Genomic DNA, 17,373 nt, shown 5'->3' on the forward strand with positions numbered 1-17,373 from the left:
TACCTCTGTCTCAATGGTCGGTCCCCATCTCTGCTCTCAGAGCTCTGTGCTCTCCTCTCTGTCCCTGTGCCTCTTCCTCGCTCATCGCTCTATCTCTGTCACACTCTGTGAGCATGCAACACCCCCCTCCCTCCTCCCTCCCCATCATCTCAGAGATCTGCTCCCTCTCATCTCTCTCCCTCTTTCACTCCCTCCCTTTCGTCTTCTCGCCTCCTCTGGTAAATGTGCTTGGATTGCTACCCTGATCGCTGCTTCACTTATGCTTGCAAGACTCCCTCCTGCTGTACTGCTGCACCTGTCTCAGGCTGACGCTGAACAGGGCGAATCTGAGATCTAACCGCACCTCCTGGCGTGTCTCAGCAACCCTTTGTTCCGGGACCTCAGCCGTGTTTCATGTTCACTTCAAATGATCTCTTCCTCTTTTAACCTCCTGGAGGAGAATCAGAGGAACTCTTCCATCACATCCACTATTTATCTCCTCACCTTTGTCTATCTTACTGTACTGAGTACAAAAACACACCTATTTGATCCTCACCCAACCTTAATGCCCTTTCTGTATTTCCTCTCATCGTGTTTCTCAGTTCCCCCACCCACCCTACATGCAAGCCTCCATGCTCTCTCTCGCTCCCTCTCAGGAGAAATGAGCAATGTATTGTACTTTGCAGTGACATTGAAAGCTGCATTCATTGGATTTATGTTAAGGTTGAGAGGAAGTATGCTGGTCCTCCACCATTACGCCCACAGATGCAGGCAAACGTACGGTGTGCAGTCAACACACTCACAGCCGCAAGACAAATACATCTGCATTCCTTCCACTAAAGCCCAGGGGAGAGGGTGATTAAACTAAAGAAAGAATCACAAAGTTGCTTCCCGAGATGTGAGTCATAGTAATAAGGCTTTCCCTTTCAGGACGCTGAGCCAAGTTCTGCAGAAGTAAACGACGCAGGGTGCAGCACAGCAATGTGAAGTCCTGGCTACAGAGCATGTCCTTGAGCTTTTATGGAAAATTCAAAATTATATTAAAGTGGATTCTCAAAGAAAAATGATGAAGTGAAGCCATTTTCCATAACCTTCCCTCCAAATGTGAACGCGGTAAAGATGAAGAGAGACTGGGGGGGACATAGATCTACCGAGATTTTGCCAGATCAGCATCTTCAGCAGGGGGACTGTGGAAAGGAGGGGTGGGGGTATTTTCCTTACCAAGGACATAAGGCGTAGGAGTGCTAAAGCAAAGAGGGGGATCAGTGGAGTGTGATGGCTTTGGTTTGGCAGAAGCAGAGCAGCTGAAGCGCTGGCATCAGCCAAACGGCACTCCGGGAATGGGACATGAATGAGAAGGGGCGCAGGTGTGTGTCTTCTCTTCAGTGACCTAGAAGGGTTAGCTAAAGCAGGCACAAAAATACCGCAGACTTTAACTCCACTGTAGGGATCCAGAATTTGGATATTTTTACATTTTTTCAAGTCAAATGTTGATTTCCCTTTTAAGGTTGTGTAATCTCACTAAATTACAACATCTCCTACTCTGAAACATTACAAAGGCCATGAAGGGACTTTGATTAGTGTTCTGACCTCTAAAACGTTCATGACGTGTTGTAACAAGGGAGGAAATGAGGATATCAAAAATGATTGTTAATGAATGAGAGTTGTGTTGAGTTTCAGGAGAGCACAGGTGTGTTAACAAGGGCTGCATTCCATTTAGAAGTGCTGTGTGAACCAGCTGCAGGATGGGAATGCAGTTCTGCTTTTCTTGCGAGGCCAATTGCATGAATTAAACAAGAATCAGACCCATTTTTATGAACATTTGCAACAAAATGAAACTTGTACTTTCACTCTGACACCCATCTCTGCATAGGGAGCTAAAGAGAGTCACCTTGTAAATTGCCAGAGGGCTTCATAACAGCTGTCGTCCTACAAGCTGGAGGTCACCAGCTGTAAAGGCTCCTGTAAACAACAGAATCAGATGACAGTTTAAAAACGTGTCAGACAAAGCCGGCTCCACAAAGTTCTACTATCACACCTACATCCTGTTAAACGTGATCTAATTTTTGTTAATGCCAAATAATTAATGCCAGTTGATTTTATGTTGAAAGGCTGCCAGCAAGTGCTGCCATCACTATAGTGACTATAAAACCACACATGTTAATCCTGCAGTGATGTCTCAAAATAGTCCACCCTGAGCAAAGACAAGTGACATTATTCAAGCATCAACAAGGCTGATGATCAGAAAAGTGCACACCAAAATAATGCACTCTCTTCCAAAATATATTGTAATTTAAATTTTTGATCTAACCTTTAGGTCTCCTTTGACCCCAATTAGTGACCCAAGTGTTGCTAATTAGCATTTTTGTTAAAAGCACTATTTGCAGCACAGATCTTGCTCGTTTTCCTAGTCTTTGTATTTACCTCATCAAATTAACTTGAGCAAATTAAACTGAAAACATTAGGTGTAACTAGGATGAAATAGCAAAATTTGCAAGAAAATAGTTGAGACAGATTTGTTGACTAAAATTTATTAAAGAATAAACTTATGGAGACTGTATCATACCGTGGTGATAAACACAACCACAGGACAGACCAGGTTCTTCAGAACAGCTCATAATAATTAGATTAAAATCTAAATTGCTTAGTGTGTGAAATGTCTGCAGTGGTGTGAGCCCGCCCTCTTGTGGACATATGAACATAAAACATGTGTCCAACACGAAACCCATGTTTTACGTTTCCAGATTTGTTTAAATTCTACAGTTAATCTAGAAATTATATATGAATGTAATCATAATAAATCCGTATTCTGCATGGTATAATCCAGCTATCATCTTCTTGCTGTTGAATTGTTTTCAGTTGTCATTGTTGTTTGTTTTTGTTTCACCGCTAGATGGCAGCATAACGGTTCGGCTGTAACAGCAAATACGGCGCGAAGAAGAAGTGGCCCGGTGTAGTTCGCTGATCTGCTGGACTGAGGCTAACTTGGTAGTAGTAGTCACAGAGTTGTAAAATAGTATATTAACGCTAAGAGGGGTGGTTACAGAACAGCACACATCAACAAGTGGACAGGTTTAAAGGCTGGCACACGAATTCCGGACCTTTAAATAGTGAGAACAGCTGCTTAGCTATCATTTAGCAGGCTAGCTGGAGAGTTTCTGAAGAGGATTGTCGGGTTCGTTTGATCCAGTCATGTCTACGGCCGGAGACTTCGGAAACCCTTTAAGAAAATTTAAACTGGTCTTTCTTGGGGAACAGAGTGGTAAGTTTCTCACTGGCTGGGAGAAATAAAAACTTAACTATATTTAAACTTGGTTTCCTTAGGATGTATAGTTGAGTTACTCCGGTGTTTAACGCCAGTCAGTTAGCCTGCTAACATTAGCTGCAAATCGTAATACTTGTTAAATTGCGACACAGTTGATGTCGTCTTGTCCACGCTGGCTCCGGCGTTCACTCTCACCTAGATGACTCATGATCGTGGAAATGGACTTGTTCACCAGGTCACTAACCGCAGTGGGCTCGAATACCAGCGTCAGTGACGTATGAAGTTTCATTTAGAAGAACACGGGTCAGTTTTAAGTGGCAAAAGTAGTAAAACGTTCGGTTTGATTATAAATACTTTCCTTTATGACGCTGCTACAGTGTTTTATCATTGTTTATTAACTAGCATTCCCAGCTTTAGTGTGTAAACGTAACAATGATTACATTCATCATCTTTTTTCCTACCCTTGGGGCACTTACCATAATCCAAACCTGCCTGGTCACATTCCTACACTCCCCCATTGACCTTTGTTCCAGTCAGGGTTCACAAACAATCTGCCCCAAAACTGAAAGATGTTTGCGGTACTCTGAACAGTGTAGTGCTGTTATTAGGTTAAGTACATGTATTTCCCTCAAGCTTTAGCTAAAACACCACTGTGTGAGCTTAATTTGGGGTTTCAGGTTGGTTTGGTTTAGCTGAACCAAGTCTTTTCTGTTCTTATGCAAGCTGTTGGTGACCCATTATAACAGAACTTCATGTAAAAGCTTTCTTTTTTTTATAATCATGAATATGTTTCTGATATAAAACCTTTCTGGAGATGAATTTATGCAGGAAAAAGACGATGTCAAACAAATGATGGCTTCTTATGTTTCTTGTTAACCTCTATGAAAATTTAGGTCCTTTTATTATCAAAAATGTTCTTATTTTTAAGTTTTTAACACATTTAAATGCTTCATCCCATGTTCACGGTCCAGTCTGCTTTGCATTACTTTCTGGGAATGAATAATATAGCCATATATTAGGGCTGCACAATATATCGTAAATATATCGTTATCGCGATATCAGCATGAGCAATATGCATATCGCAAAGAACATAAAAATATCGCATTGAATGGTCAGCTCAAATGTTTGCTTCACATAATGTGTTCTGTCAATCAGAAACATGATGTTTTTTTAAACAAATCAAAAAGAGCTCTTCACCCATTTGGCCAATCAGGTGGGATCTCATAGTTTAGGTGCCCGCCCCCGAGGCAAACGGCACATAATTTTAATGGTTAGCAAACACAGTTAGCTTTTTTCTGCTCTTTCTGCTGATTCTGCCTTTCCCGGGATCCACTGATCGCCTTTTCTTGATCGTTTTCTTTTTCCTTTTCCTCACATCTTTTGCGTTTCTCATTTTTATGATTTTTTTATTTCTTTGTTTTTGATTATTTTTGTTCCTGAATTAAGTTTTTATTTATCGAAAGTAATATCGTCATCGCAATATTAATCACTGATATCGAATATTGCAGGTTTCCCTAATATCGTGCAGCCCTACCATGTAGATTTTCCGAATAAACTCAAATCATCAAAGGAATGAGCTGCAAACAAATTTCCCTCTAATCTCTAATTTCCCTTTGGGATTCATAAAGCATTTTTGAATTTGAATGTACACACAAGCCCTTAGAGAGCCTTTTTCTTTGGTATGTCTGATGGTCTTCACTGCAACACTCACTTTCCTTTAGGGTGAGAACAAGACATTCTACAAAATCTGACCTTTCCTTATCATTCGGTACATTTATTTCCACGTGGCACAGCCTTTAATGGGACTCATCCAGATAAGGCAGACAGATATTGTGTTTGCTCATCTGTAATCAGCGGTTGGTCCTTGCTGCTGTGTTGGCTTCAGCTGTGTCACCGTCACTTGATGCACGCTGTAACCGATATTGTAACTCGAGCTCGACACAGAAACGGTCTGAGGCCGAGGAGCTCAGCCCCAGATCTCAAACCAACATGAATCCACTCAGCAGCAAATGTTCTCCACAAAAATACCCCAGATATACAGTATACTCCACTCAACCTTTACTTATACAGCGCCGTTCACAGAAATAAAATTCACAAAGTGCTTCACTGTAGATCTAACAATAAAAAGTAACATCAAGATATTAACAATAAAATTTTATTTATAGTATATAAAGTACTTTATGAATTGTTTACATATGCCAGATGTTACTTTAATAACTTTTAATTTATGAAATGTGAACAAAAACTTGAAGCTGTAATTTTATTACATTTGTGACAACGTGTCATTTTCTTTTGGGCTTTAGGTCATCATTGTGTTTTCTTGTGGAAGAAAACTCGATTCATTTATTTTAATTTGGTTTCATAAATATTCTGATGTTTTTAATCAATGAACTTATGTTCAATATTTGTCAAAAACTTTTATTTTGGTCATTTTGAAATATTTAGTCCTTTGTTTGTGTTTCAGTGGGAAAGACTTCATTGATCACCCGGTTTATGTATGACAGCTTTGATAACACATATCAGGTGAGTTCACCTATTCTTTGATTATAATTATGCTGATTGATGCTGACTAAAGGTAATTTTCCCCATTTGTTGTCAGGCAACAATAGGAATAGATTTCCTTTCAAAGACCATGTACCTCGAAGACAGAACAGTAAGTTTATTTTCATCTCCTGTAGGGTTTGGGTTGGTAAAGAATCTGTGTGTTTTCTCCACCAAACACACACACACACTCAGGGCTGGTTTTTCTCTCTAATGTGATTATGGTGCCATTTAGCTTCACTGTTTGTACCAAGTTTTCTCCCTCTTCTTCCCACCTCTGCATTAATCCATCATCACATTTTAAAACAGAAAACTTTACCCTGACGAGTGAAGGGTGACTTTTTCTTTCCCCTCCAGGCCCAGACAGCTTTTCTACCTGCATGCACTACTCCCTCTGTCTCTGTTTTCCCTTCAGCCATACTTTATTTGTTCTTCTTTCAGTTTGCTTGTCATCACATAAACTTAGCTTGTTTGTCTTTTTTTTTTATTTATTCCATTGTCTCTGTTTTATTAGATTTTATTTCTTTATTCTTTGTTCCATCCTCTTCCTGCCCTACAGATTCGGTTGCAGCTGTGGGACACGGCGGGGCAGGAGCGATTTCGCAGCCTGATCCCAAGTTACATCAGAGACTCGGCTGCTGCTGTCGTAGTTTACGACATCACAAGTAGGTGATGCCACATCTGGAAATAAAACACATCCTCATACATCCGCTGTTATTGTAATGTCTTCTTGTCGCTCATTCCTTTGATTTTTAGGCTTTCTCTTCCTGAGTAGTGATGCTCTGCTTCCTGTTTGGTTTCCTTTTAGATGTCAACTCTTTCCAGCAAACTACAAAGTGGATCGATGATGTGAGAACGGAGAGAGGAAGTGATGTCATTATTATGTTGGTGGGAAACAAGACAGATCTTGCAGACAAAAGGTAAGTTTTAAACCAGCTCAAATCACTGCTTCCATTTAAACACCAGCCTACCACCAGCCGATCTGCAGCGGAACAAGTTCTCTCTTCTCTTCGTTGATGTCATTTGTGATGATTGTTTTCTGATTTACGTCTGTCTAGTTGATGCTTTCGGTCTTCCTGTTTCTTTTTTTGTTGCATCTTTTAACTTCCTTATCTACCACAGGCAAGTATCTATTGAAGAGGGTGAGCGGAAAGCCAAAGAACTAAATGTAATGTTTATTGAGACTAGTGCGAAAGCAGGCTACAATGTCAAGCAGGTAAGGATGTGTGTGAGCCGTGCTCTGTAGTCCTGCTGCAGACGCTGCACACCGAGCTTCAGGACCAAAAGTCTCCCGCTCCGATCAGACCAGATGAAGAAGTCAACTTAAATAACAAAGGAGTTTTAATCAAAGTTGTGCAAATAGCTGTGAGATTGTTTTTCATTTCCTGTCTTGGTTTTCAGGGAATTTTGATACCTTTTAGAATTGTTGATTTAGGGTTAGAAATGAACATTTGTACCAAGCTCTCCTTTATTAACCTAAACAGCAAAAACCTGATCATGACCAGAAAATAGTGAAGGAATTTTATTTAAATAACAAGTTCAATTAAACTTTTATCCACTCAAATAATGTTTTATTTCCCACAGATGTTGTTGCGTTGTTTTAATTTGACTAGCATGTAAATTATTCTCTGACTCCATTGGCGTGCACATTCATATTCATAGTTTTCTTTAGACTTTTTTTTTTATTAACAAGCTTTACAGTCAGTTGGTTTATAATCTTTTTTTTTTTAATAAATGTAGGTGACTTTAGAGCAGAAGTCTGATGTAGTTTTGAGCATTTTTGGCACAGTGTGATCAACTTTATCTCCTTAAAGGAGAATCCTCCTTTTGCTCAGGGGTTTTCTGGGGGTGCGTTCACAAGCATTAGAGCTGCATGTAGAAGCCACAAATATTAAAGATGGCTGGGAGGCTTTTGGTCTGAGGTAAGGTGGCAGTAGCAGCAGGGAGGAGCACGGCTTGTTGATGTGCTTCAGTTTAATCACAGTGTGTTTTTGTGTTTTTCTCCTTTTGTTTGTTTTAATGTCTGGTGGATTGTGCGTGTCCCGGGGTGTTTGTGTGCTGTTCGTGGTGACTCCTGGCTCGTCACAGACAGATAACCACAGAGGAAGGAGAACAGAGAGCAAAAGAGATGAATGTTCTGTTTGTTGAGACCAGTGCAAAGACAGGCTACAATGTCAAACAGGTAGAGCGTGTGCAAATTTGTGAGTGTGTTCGTAGAATTCCTGCCTTGATTTGATTGGCCTCTCCTGCACACTCCCACGCGTGCACAAAGATGTGCTTTAAACCTCTGCTTCTGTGAGATGCATGAGATTAGTTTTTCAAACTCTCTCCCACCTGAACGTGATTTGTTTGGGCCAACTTTAAATTACCGTTGTTCTGACGGGTCAGAGTTTGCAAACCCAAGCCCAGCACTCTGCTGATTACCACGGTAACAGTGCGTGTGTTGCTAGGAAATCTGCATGTGGTTTCATTTGATGCATTTCTTTGGGAGGATTAGCATGTTTCTGTAGCCCAACAAGGATCCATCAGTCATTTAAAATATTTTTTCCCGCTGAGTAGCTCAACCTCGTTTTCCCAAGGCTCTCATACAAAGCATGTCTCCAACGCCAGCTGTTTTTCTAGTTGTCGACTTTGGACAAAGCTCTGATGAGATGTCTTGTGTGCAAGCTTTATTTGAACGTATGCTTTATCATGAACAGGGCTCACACACAGCACACAAGCATGTTTTATTGTTTTTTTAATCATATTTTTTTTAAATATTTCTGACAGAATTATTTTTTATTTTTTTACCTGCAGCTGTTTCGCCGTGTGGCAGCTGCCCTTCCTGGGATGGACACCACACAGGACAAGAGCAGAGAGGACAGTATCCTTTTGCATATCTTTGTCTGACATGATGGGGAGGTCATGTCATATCAAATCATTCTAATATTTTCTGCCATGGGGAAAGTCTAACGTAGCATTATGACATCTGCTTTAGTCATTTAACCCTCATAACACTTTAGATCTGTTCACCCAAAAGCACATGTGATCCAGCTGAGGAATTTTTATTTAGTCAACTGTATTATTTCCTGCTATTTCAGCTGTTAACATTGCAGCCTCCATGCGTTAAAACATCCAATTTGTGCAAATCAACATTTGAAACTGGAGCTATTTCAGTTGTTGAAGTAATTGTACCAACCCTGCTTATGGGTCACCTCAGAGATGGCTTGCCGATGTGAATATTTATTTATTTGTCCATTTATTTTTTTAACGAGAACAAGAGATTAAATAATTACAAAAAGCAAATGAGGACCATCAGAATTGGCTGAGCTCTAAATCTACTGCAACTTTTGAGTTTTACTATTTAATATTAAACTATTCAAGAAGATGTTTCCAGCCAGTGAACGGGGACATTACAGCATGGAAAGCAACAGAGTTGCAAAAGTGCAACAAAAAAAACCGTTGCGCATGTGGTTCTCAAAAATGTTGACAAGGTTGGCAGATCTGCCAATGGACGTGTGTGACTTCTGTGACTCTGACACCTAGTGGTTTCATTAAGGTTCAGTTTTGATGTTTGATTCACGTTATTGTCTTTAACTCTCAACTCTCTCAGTGATCGACATCAAGTTGGAGAAACCGCTCGAGCAGTCCGCCAGCGAAGGAGGCTGTTCCTGCTAATGGACTCATCTTAGTTTGGGGCTTTTTCTGAGACCCGGTCCGTTTCTCTGTATATACCCTCCACTACACCTGCCTCAGTTCCCCAGCCTAACAACACTAAAGCCGTCTCATCGGGATGCTCTGAAAGCCACATATCACTACAATTTGACATTTGCACTGTAACAAAACCATACTCACACCTGCCACCTCTGTTCACCTCAGGTGAAGATAGTTGCTCTGTGTTATTTGGTCTTGAAAATCTTTGCCTCCCTTTTTACCCAAGCAGTTAAATACTAAAAATTTCTGCATTGTGCTTTTTTCTTTTATGATGGCAAAAAACACAAATATTCCTTTAAGTTTAATTAGCAGAGTGGGTGTTGTAGAATTTGTCAACTAACATCATTTTAACTAATTCCAGTTGAAACAGACTGACAAGAATTATTTTATTTTAACTTCTGAAATAAATAAAAATAATAATAATCTGAGGCTCATTTAAGTTAATCAACATGTTCCGAATAGAGACGTACAGCAGTACTGAGATGCTTTTTATTAAAATGGGCTAGTGGACACTGAATCTACTACACACCTGAGTGTGTGGCCATACTACAAACTGTCCTGCACATCCTCTGAAATGTTTCTTTAAAACTAGTTTTTGTTGCTTTTTACACCTTTTTTATTTAGTTTTCTGTTCTTAATTGGAGCATTGTGCTGATATTTCCCCCTAAAGAGTACAGCTACAGTACCAGACTACAGCTTCTTTTTTTTTACTGCTGGTGTCTAAGGATTATCTCTTCTAACCCGCCATGAACATCACTGATGAGAAGTAAACCCGCAGAGGGCTTCCTTGTCTTTACTTTTCAAACCATTTATGAAAACAAACTTTCTGAGCTTTGTTTTATTCTGCTTGTTTTTACTTGTTGATCTTTTGTCAGTGATAAGTCAGCACACATATTTAATCCACAATGACTTGAAGTATTTATTTCTATTGAATTCATGCATCTTTTTTATGGCTGTTAATATTGCCTCTTCATGGTAATGATTTCCAAATCTACTAAGATATGCATTCACCTTCTGGACACCTTTTACGTCGTCGGTGAGGGTCTGCTGTTTGTCACTTTGAAGCGGGAGTTCGATCACGTTGATGATATTGTGCAATTTTTCTGTGTGAACTTATGGAGGAGAGTCCAATACGTATAGCATAGTAGTCCTAACGTTTCTGTCTGGAATGGTTTTAATTGAAAGAATAAATAGATATACTCTTGTTTCCACTGCTGGAGTTGATCTGTGTCATGTGAAAAGGTGTTGCAACAGATTTTGTGTGAATTATGAGAAACATTCATAAACCTTTTCAATAATTAAATGTGTTTTTGAACTTTGGGGGGGGGGGGGGGGGGGCTTTTCAAAGCCGGTCAGTTTAATAATATTGTGATTAATTTAGCTAATAAATAGAAATAATTTGTCAAAGCTAAGCTATATGTATGATAACCTAAATAGGCTTGTGAGTTATGTTTACGACCAGAACACTTTTTTTTATTCTCGCGAGAGTTTCCCGAGATGTCACCATAGAAACTCAAACGCGCTGAACCCTAAACTGGTTAACACAGCTAGCTGGCATTTATACTCACAATGATTAACGGCTATTACGATACGCTTGAAATAAACAGAAACGCAACAGATGCAGAAATCAAACAAGCGTAAGTTTGACTATAAAATGTTTTATTTTTGCGGGTTTGTTACTTTGTTCATCATGTTTAATATTAATCTTCAGATATCGACGTCTCGCGCCGAAGTTTCATCCCAGCAGGAACAGCCAACCCGGAAGTGTTGAGAGATTCGCCCAGCTGGGTGAAGCCTACGATGTTCTTAGCGACGGTAGTGTGACTCGGGTTGTTTGTTTTTGTAACAAAATGCTGAAAATAACTAACGAACACGTCTTATGTAGACTATAGTAACAAGCTCGTGGGAAATGCGTAACATGCTCTACACAGATCCAATATTTATTTCAATCAGGATAAATCAAGAATATTTTCATAATATTTACACAACATACAACAATATCCCGCTTTGTCTTTGTGAAAGCTCGAAAGAAGGCGATTTATGATCATTTTGGTGAAGAGGGTCTAAAAGACGGTGCCCCGGCTGAGTTTTGCACAGATGGAGCTTGGACTCCAAAATATGCCTACCACGGGAATCCAGAACAAACATTCAGACAGTTTTTTGGAGGAGATAACCCATTTGCAGGTGAGAAAAAATACTAACCACTGTGCCTTTTCTAACCCAGACTTGCATTTATAAAGTTTTTCTTTTTCTTTTAGATTTTCTTACCATCGAATCGCCGCTTCAGCTCTGTGGCTTGCATCCAGAAGTGGTGAAAGTTCAAGATTCTCCGATAGAGAGAGATATTTTCTTGTCACTAGATGATTTGTACCTCGGATGCATAAAAAAGATCCAGCTCTCCCGCATGGTAGAAGCTACTTTATTTATCAGAGACCATGATTTTAATCTGCCTGAAGTCCATGTGGTTAAATCACTAATACATCCTAGACTGAGTACTTATCTTGTCCATTGATGTGAAGCGGTTAAGACTAAAATACACAACATGTCACAAAGCAAATAAAACTTCACATAACAAATGGAACCATACAAAATACAATTTCCGGTGAGTTTTTTGCTGCTGTTTTCTGAAATTTAGATCTTTATGTTTTGTTCTGTTGATGTATTTGGGGCCTCAGACCAGCCACAGATTACTTGGGCATGGAACTAGGCAACACAATCCCACAAATAACAAAAAAAAAAAATCTATTTATTATGTTGAATTTGTAAACATTACACACTGCATTCCAGGTTATAAATGAAGATGGACAATCTTCTGAAATCCAGGAAAAGATTCTGACTATAGAAGTGAAACGTGGATGGAAAGAAGGCACAAGAATCATATTCCCCAAAGAAGGAGATCAGGTGGGAAAAAAGTGAAAAATTAACATTTTTTTAAATGATTGAAAATTAGCTGTGAAATGAATGCCAGAAAATTTAAATGGATGTTTCTAATTTCAGTTAACCTTCCTGTTTCACCCTTGATAAATACATTTTTATTTTGTTTTTGTCATTTGCTGTTTTTCATAGATTTCCATATTAAAAACCAACGACTATTTCAGCATTTTAACAAAAATAAATTTGCTCTATTCCTTCCCATTAATAATAAATCATTTTCACTTGTTGGCTTCAGCAGAACATCGCTGACTCATGTCAGAACATCCAGATGCTTTTAGCTTCATTAGATCTAATGACATTAAACGCCAACTCTGTATTTAATCTGTGTAACCAGGTAACTGGTCATCCCGGTGATATGTGGGTGGTGTTTTAGTATTTCTCACGGTAGGAATGGCCCTTGAATGTGTCTCAGCTCAATCTCAGCCACTCCTTGATGGGCTGATTATAAAAAGGTGTGCAGACCAGGGGGTCTGTTAGGGAGGTGGTTGTCATGGTTGTCATGCTGCTGTGAGATTTTGGCTGGTTTGAAGGGTTTTGCTTTAGTCACAGGTAGGTGGAGGGTGGCTACTAGAGTCTCTCTGTGGGCCTTGTTTTCTGATTGTTAGCTTGTCATTGCTGCTCAATTGAGTTCATTTTTATCTACGTTCAGGTACAAGCTGTTTTTAAGAAGTCCGAACAGAAATAAATAAAGGCCCTGTTTTTCTCTACCTCTGCCTTGGTTCCTTATTATAACCAGACCCGCCTGGGGTTCTGGTTGTGGGTGTCTAAGCCTTACGCTCGGTCACATCTGTATTCTAATTGTGTTTTTACCATCAGGGACTTAACCGTGTTCCGGCAGACATCGTGTTCACCGTGAGACAAAAGAGTCATCCTCTTTTTGTACGACGAAACAATGACCTTATCTACAAAACCCAGATCTCTCTGATGATGGTGAGTCATGGTGATGTTTTATAATTGATTTTTATTACATAAAGGCAATAAACACTGGAGCTGGAAGGCGATTTCCTTTCCAACAGGCTCTAACCGGCTTTTCTGTGAATGTGCCGACACTAGATGGCAGGCTGCTCAACATTCCCATCAATGACATTGTACAGTAAGTTGGGAATTCCAAGCTCCAGTCATTAACTAAAAAAGTACTCTATTAATTAAACATGTTGATTACATCAGAAGCTGGACACTCGAGAGATTTGGAGGACAATTTTTGAACAGTTTTTATTTTTTTTTTTGCATTGTTTACCCTAACTTTTCACTTTCTTTGGTGTCACAACATTCCAGCCCTACATATGAGAAAGTGGTGGCTGGAGAAGGAATGCCGTTGCCCCAGGATCCGTCGCAGAGAGGAAACCTCGTCCTTACTTTTGACACTCAGTTTCCAAAGATGCTCTCTGCTGAAAGAAGACATCTGATCCAAAAAGTTCTTGGCACCACACATGACTAAAGTTTTATTTACGTCTAAAAAAGTGACAACATTTGTTAAATGAAGACTAAATATAAAGAGAATGCTGACAAGGCAGTTGTGCTGTTGTTGATTATAATGCAGCGGTGTGGTTGTGACTTGCAGCCATGACGGCTCGTTTCAGCTGCTCATAAGTTACGAACATCACCACGTTCCAGGAGCCCAGCCGAAAGAAAGATGGCATGAAGCTAAAAGACAAAACAGAGCAGATGTAGATTTAGTTGTGCAAACGGCCAAAGACTCGTCTGAATTATCTCTCTCAAAGATTTTAACATTCTTCTGTTATTGCGCTACCCCTTATAAAAGGCCAGTGGGCCTTCTTTTGCCATCATGGCGGCAGCACAGTTGAGGACGCTGCTGTACTGTTTAGGAGCCGAGTTCATAAATCTTGTCTTGACCACGTCAACGGGAGAGGCAACCATGGTTGTACACAAACCAGCGCCGAAGGCTGACACAAAGTGGCAAGGGAGGTTGTCTGTGGGGTACAGGCTGAAGGTTACGTCCAGGACTCAAACACGTCTGTGTCGTGTTGGGTCTACGACTTACCTGTGAGAGGCGTCGACTTGAGAAGTAGATCCTTAATGAAGTCGTACGTGACCAGTTCTGTGCAGTTAACGATGGCATTGCGGGCGATGTTCGGCATTGTACCTGGGTGGAAGAGGTGTATGATTGCAAAAAAACTATTTTCATGGATGAAGAAAAGAGACTTCAGGTTTTTGGAGTAATTCACCTTTCCACAGACCAGGAATGCCCTCCTCCCTACCAATGGTTCTGTAAGCATCAATAGTGCCATGGTAGTGTCTAGCATGCTTGCCAGACATGGCCTGTGCTTGAAATCGGACTTTCACTACATCTGTGGGCTGAGCAAACACAACAGCCATGGCGCCTGTGGTGCATCCTGCAAGCAGCCGACTGCCAGTGCCAACATCTGAGCGTCAAAGAGAGAGAGATGCCGAATTTAATGCAAAGTTCCACAAATGGATTTTTTTTATAGCATCGACTTACGATCACAGCCTTTAGTGTAGAACTGTTTGACAGAGTCATAGAGACCTATTCGGACAGAAGCAAAGCTCATCTGCCTCTGGAGTCCTGCCACCAGTCCGCTGTAAAGACTCAGGAGTCCCTCTGTTCTCACCATGGTGGTGATGGTGCCGAAAACGCCACGGTACTTCACTGCAGCCACTTTCCCCAATGCTGATGGCGCGCTGGCCTCTCCTTGGATCTTTGTAACATATAAAAGAAACTCAGTTTAAAAAAAAAACAATTAGATCATTGATGAGTCACAAAAATGTTCTTCATAAGAGGAGGTGAAGCTATGCTTTTATTTACCTGCAGTCGTACTTTGGCAGTGTCCAGTGGAAAGGTGAGCAGGTCAGCAAAGCAGGCTGCAGCTCCAGCTCCTACAAACTTTACTGCTGCTGATGGAGGCACGTCTGCAGGTCCAAATCCAACCATTTCCAAACTTCTTTTGTTCAACAACAAACTTCCAGATATGGATTTTTTATATGGACAGGACTAGAAGTTCCTCCAAAACCTGAAATAAAGACCCAAACCATGACGTGCAAAGATTGTTGTATTTTGTGTGAAAATGTATTTTTATAAAGTTGACTCACGATAAATTAGTAGACTTATTTTGTTTATCTAAATGACATTTTTTACTCGTTGCTTTTAACTTCTGCTTTAATTGCAGCTTTAAGAAACACACATTCACACAAATAGAAAATGCAATTCTTACCTAAATAGATTTACAACTGGAACAAAGATGAGGATTCTCTGAAGGTGTCCCTTTGGCTGAACTTTGTCCCAGCTATAAACTTGGTTCCTTGCTTTTCCATAGAAGATCTTCCAGATGCGGTGAGCCCTAACATCATACTCCAAATCCTGGAAAACAAATACAAACCTCCAAAAATCTGTGTTTTGTGAAATGAAAAATCATTAAGGGAAAAAGTCTAGAAAGAGAAATACTTCAAATAATCTAGTATTACCGTAATTTGATTTGTTAGGATTAAAAACTGTTTGGAGGGGAAAATATCTGAACCGATCCCTGAATCTGGGGGTGAATGGAGAGAGGGCAGGAGGAAGAGAGCTGCCTCTTTAAATACGGCTGTGATGCTGTTGCATAACAGGATGTTGCTGTGGAGTCTCATGCCGGCTGCACTGCTGGTCAAACAGGAAGATATCTACTGAAATAAAAGCTGTAAAAGTGTTGATTATCTGATGCAGAGTTTGGAAAAATCTTTCTTTTTTTCTGACTTAAGTAAGAAAATTAGAATCTAAACACAAAACTTTTTCGTCTTGTGAAAATAAACTAAAACTGTAATTTTTCACCTTAAAGTTCTTTTATTAAGTTGGTCGTTTGTTATGAGCATCCATTGTGCATTATTAGACAAAAGCTGAGTCATGCTGAACATGCAAAGCGTCCACTGAACAACAAATTAGAGCCATGTGTTCAGTAATCACCTCACCAGTCAGAACAGGTTTGGTGCTCAGGGTTCCTGCTTTCATTAATCAGGCTCTTCGCTGCATTAACACAATAATGCTGGGATGTTCTGTTTTATATTTCTAATCATTATTTTTGTAAATTAACTTTTTAAAGCTTAACAATGCTGTTTGCATTCAGCTGTGTTTGTCCTCAGCGAGCTTCTGCAGTTCAACAGTTTGGTAAATATACAGTACAAAGAGCAGGGATGAGATATCGAAAAGTTTTAAAGTTTGATGTTACACTTATATTACATATTATAATTCTGTCATCAGAAACTTTAAATCAATATTAACTATTGTGTGTAAGTGTGCTTCTAAAAACTGTAAAAATGAATAGTTTACCCATTGTAGAAAAATAAGAGTTTGGACTGATGTGCTAACAGCTAGTGCAAATACAAACTGCCACCTTCTTCAAACAGCTCAAGCCACGAAAACTTCATAGAGGCTCATTTAAGTAGAATTTTATAAACCTTCACATTGCTATCAGTGTCATGATGTTTGGTTGTTGACATGATAATCTCATACGAGCATAAATATCAGTAAAATAGAGCACCCAAGGGTCAGGTCGGGCAGAAATCTATTATTGTTTCTGCTGAAAGACTAACTAGTAAATTTATAATAACTTTGCATAAACTGGCGTAACATTTAGGGGACTGATGCTGTGTTGAGACAGCAGTTGTAAACTTGGATGTGGACCCACCTGATCATCCAAATGACTCAGAGTTTTATGACTCTGCTTGTGGGACTGCAACATAAAGTGGAAACTGAACACTTTTTTTTGGTTAAAGGGTATTTTTAAAATAAAAACAGACATTTAAAGGTCGAATATGGAAGATTTTAATAAAAAGCTATATTTAAAAAAAGTATTACCTCTACAGAGTGTTTAGAGGTGTACAGAATTAATGTACAGTTTCTCCTATAAAAGCTGTATTTAAAAAATAATAATCAAAATTTTAGTTTGACTGTCATGACACTGGGTTTATGTTTACATCTACCAGCCAATAGGGAGCAATGTTGTGTAAAA

At 39.6% G+C, this 17,373-nt stretch overlaps 3 protein-coding genes across 4 annotated transcripts; 2 read left to right on the top strand and 1 right to left on the bottom strand.

Moving 5' to 3' along the window:
• Nucleotides 1-2,896: 2,896 nt before the first annotated feature.
• Nucleotides 2,897-10,175, top strand: LOC107386547 (ras-related protein Rab-6A). 2 transcript variants are annotated; one of them, XM_015961011.3, is made up of 8 exons: nucleotides 2,897-3,241; nucleotides 5,709-5,767; nucleotides 5,844-5,897; nucleotides 6,345-6,450; nucleotides 6,594-6,705; nucleotides 7,874-7,967; nucleotides 8,582-8,648; nucleotides 9,378-10,175. In XM_015961011.3, exons 1-8 carry the CDS (start codon nucleotides 3,172-3,174, stop codon nucleotides 9,440-9,442), a joined length of 627 nt encoding a protein of 208 aa, XP_015816497.1. In that variant the 5' UTR covers nucleotides 2,897-3,171; the 3' UTR covers nucleotides 9,443-10,175. The 2 variants fall into 2 exon arrangements, with proteins under 2 accessions (XP_015816497.1, XP_015816496.1); XM_015961010.3 differs by lacking the exon at nucleotides 7,874-7,967 and adding an exon at nucleotides 6,908-7,001 and having other exon boundaries at nucleotides 2,925-3,241.
• Nucleotides 10,176-10,828: 653 nt separating this feature from the next.
• Nucleotides 10,829-13,925, top strand: dnajb13 (DnaJ heat shock protein family (Hsp40) member B13). The gene is made up of 8 exons (XM_015961013.3): nucleotides 10,829-11,115; nucleotides 11,190-11,293; nucleotides 11,501-11,662; nucleotides 11,737-11,885; nucleotides 12,266-12,379; nucleotides 13,229-13,342; nucleotides 13,429-13,505; nucleotides 13,688-13,925. Exons 1-8 carry the CDS (start codon nucleotides 11,048-11,050, stop codon nucleotides 13,848-13,850), a joined length of 951 nt encoding a protein of 316 aa, XP_015816499.1. The 5' UTR covers nucleotides 10,829-11,047; the 3' UTR covers nucleotides 13,851-13,925.
• Nucleotides 13,611-15,946, bottom strand: ucp2 (uncoupling protein 2). Its single transcript, XM_054730612.2, has 8 exons — nucleotides 15,854-15,946; nucleotides 15,604-15,749; nucleotides 15,198-15,402; nucleotides 14,874-15,090; nucleotides 14,599-14,796; nucleotides 14,415-14,516; nucleotides 14,163-14,343; nucleotides 13,611-14,056 (listed from the first exon to the last, which is right to left on the bottom strand). The coding sequence occupies exons 3-8, from the start codon at nucleotides 15,321-15,323 to the stop codon at nucleotides 13,942-13,944; spliced, it is 939 nt and encodes a 312-aa protein (XP_054586587.2). The 5' UTR covers nucleotides 15,324-15,402; nucleotides 15,604-15,749; nucleotides 15,854-15,946; the 3' UTR covers nucleotides 13,611-13,941.
• Nucleotides 15,947-17,373: the final 1,427 nt, after the last annotated feature.

Source organism: Nothobranchius furzeri, chromosome 10 (assembly GCF_043380555.1).
Source record: "Nothobranchius furzeri strain GRZ-AD chromosome 10, NfurGRZ-RIMD1, whole genome shotgun sequence".
Classification (NCBI taxonomy): Eukaryota; Metazoa; Chordata; class Actinopteri; order Cyprinodontiformes; family Nothobranchiidae; genus Nothobranchius; species Nothobranchius furzeri.

What these genes read in the sequence shown, in the direction of transcription:
- ucp2 (XM_054730612.2), bottom strand. Translation starts at nt 15,323, where the DNA reads ATGGTTGGATTTGGACCTGCAGACGTGCCTCCATCAGCAGCAGTAAAG. An exon ending in CTGCCAAAGTACGACTGCAG is followed by an intron (nt 15,091 to 15,197) that starts GTAAATAAAAGC and finishes TATGTTACAAAG; the next exon opens with ATCCAAGGAGAGGCCAGCGC. An exon ending in CTACACTAAAGGCTGTGATC is followed by an intron (nt 14,797 to 14,873) that starts GTAAGTCGATGC and finishes TTTGACGCTCAG; the next exon opens with ATGTTGGCACTGGCAGTCGG.
- LOC107386547 (XM_015961011.3), top strand. Translation starts at nt 3,172, where the DNA reads ATGTCTACGGCCGGAGACTTCGGAAACCCTTTAAGAAAATTTAAACTG. An exon ending in CAGGCTACAATGTCAAACAG is followed by an intron (nt 7,968 to 8,581) that starts GTAGAGCGTGTG and finishes TTTTACCTGCAG; the next exon opens with CTGTTTCGCCGTGTGGCAGC. An exon ending in GGACAAGAGCAGAGAGGACA is followed by an intron (nt 8,649 to 9,377) that starts GTATCCTTTTGC and finishes CAACTCTCTCAG; the next exon opens with TGATCGACATCAAGTTGGAG.
- dnajb13 (XM_015961013.3), top strand. Translation starts at nt 11,048, where the DNA reads ATGATTAACGGCTATTACGATACGCTTGAAATAAACAGAAACGCAACA. An exon ending in AGATCCAGCTCTCCCGCATG is followed by an intron (nt 11,886 to 12,265) that starts GTAGAAGCTACT and finishes ACTGCATTCCAG; the next exon opens with GTTATAAATGAAGATGGACA. An exon ending in CCCATCAATGACATTGTACA is followed by an intron (nt 13,506 to 13,687) that starts GTAAGTTGGGAA and finishes ACAACATTCCAG; the next exon opens with CCCTACATATGAGAAAGTGG.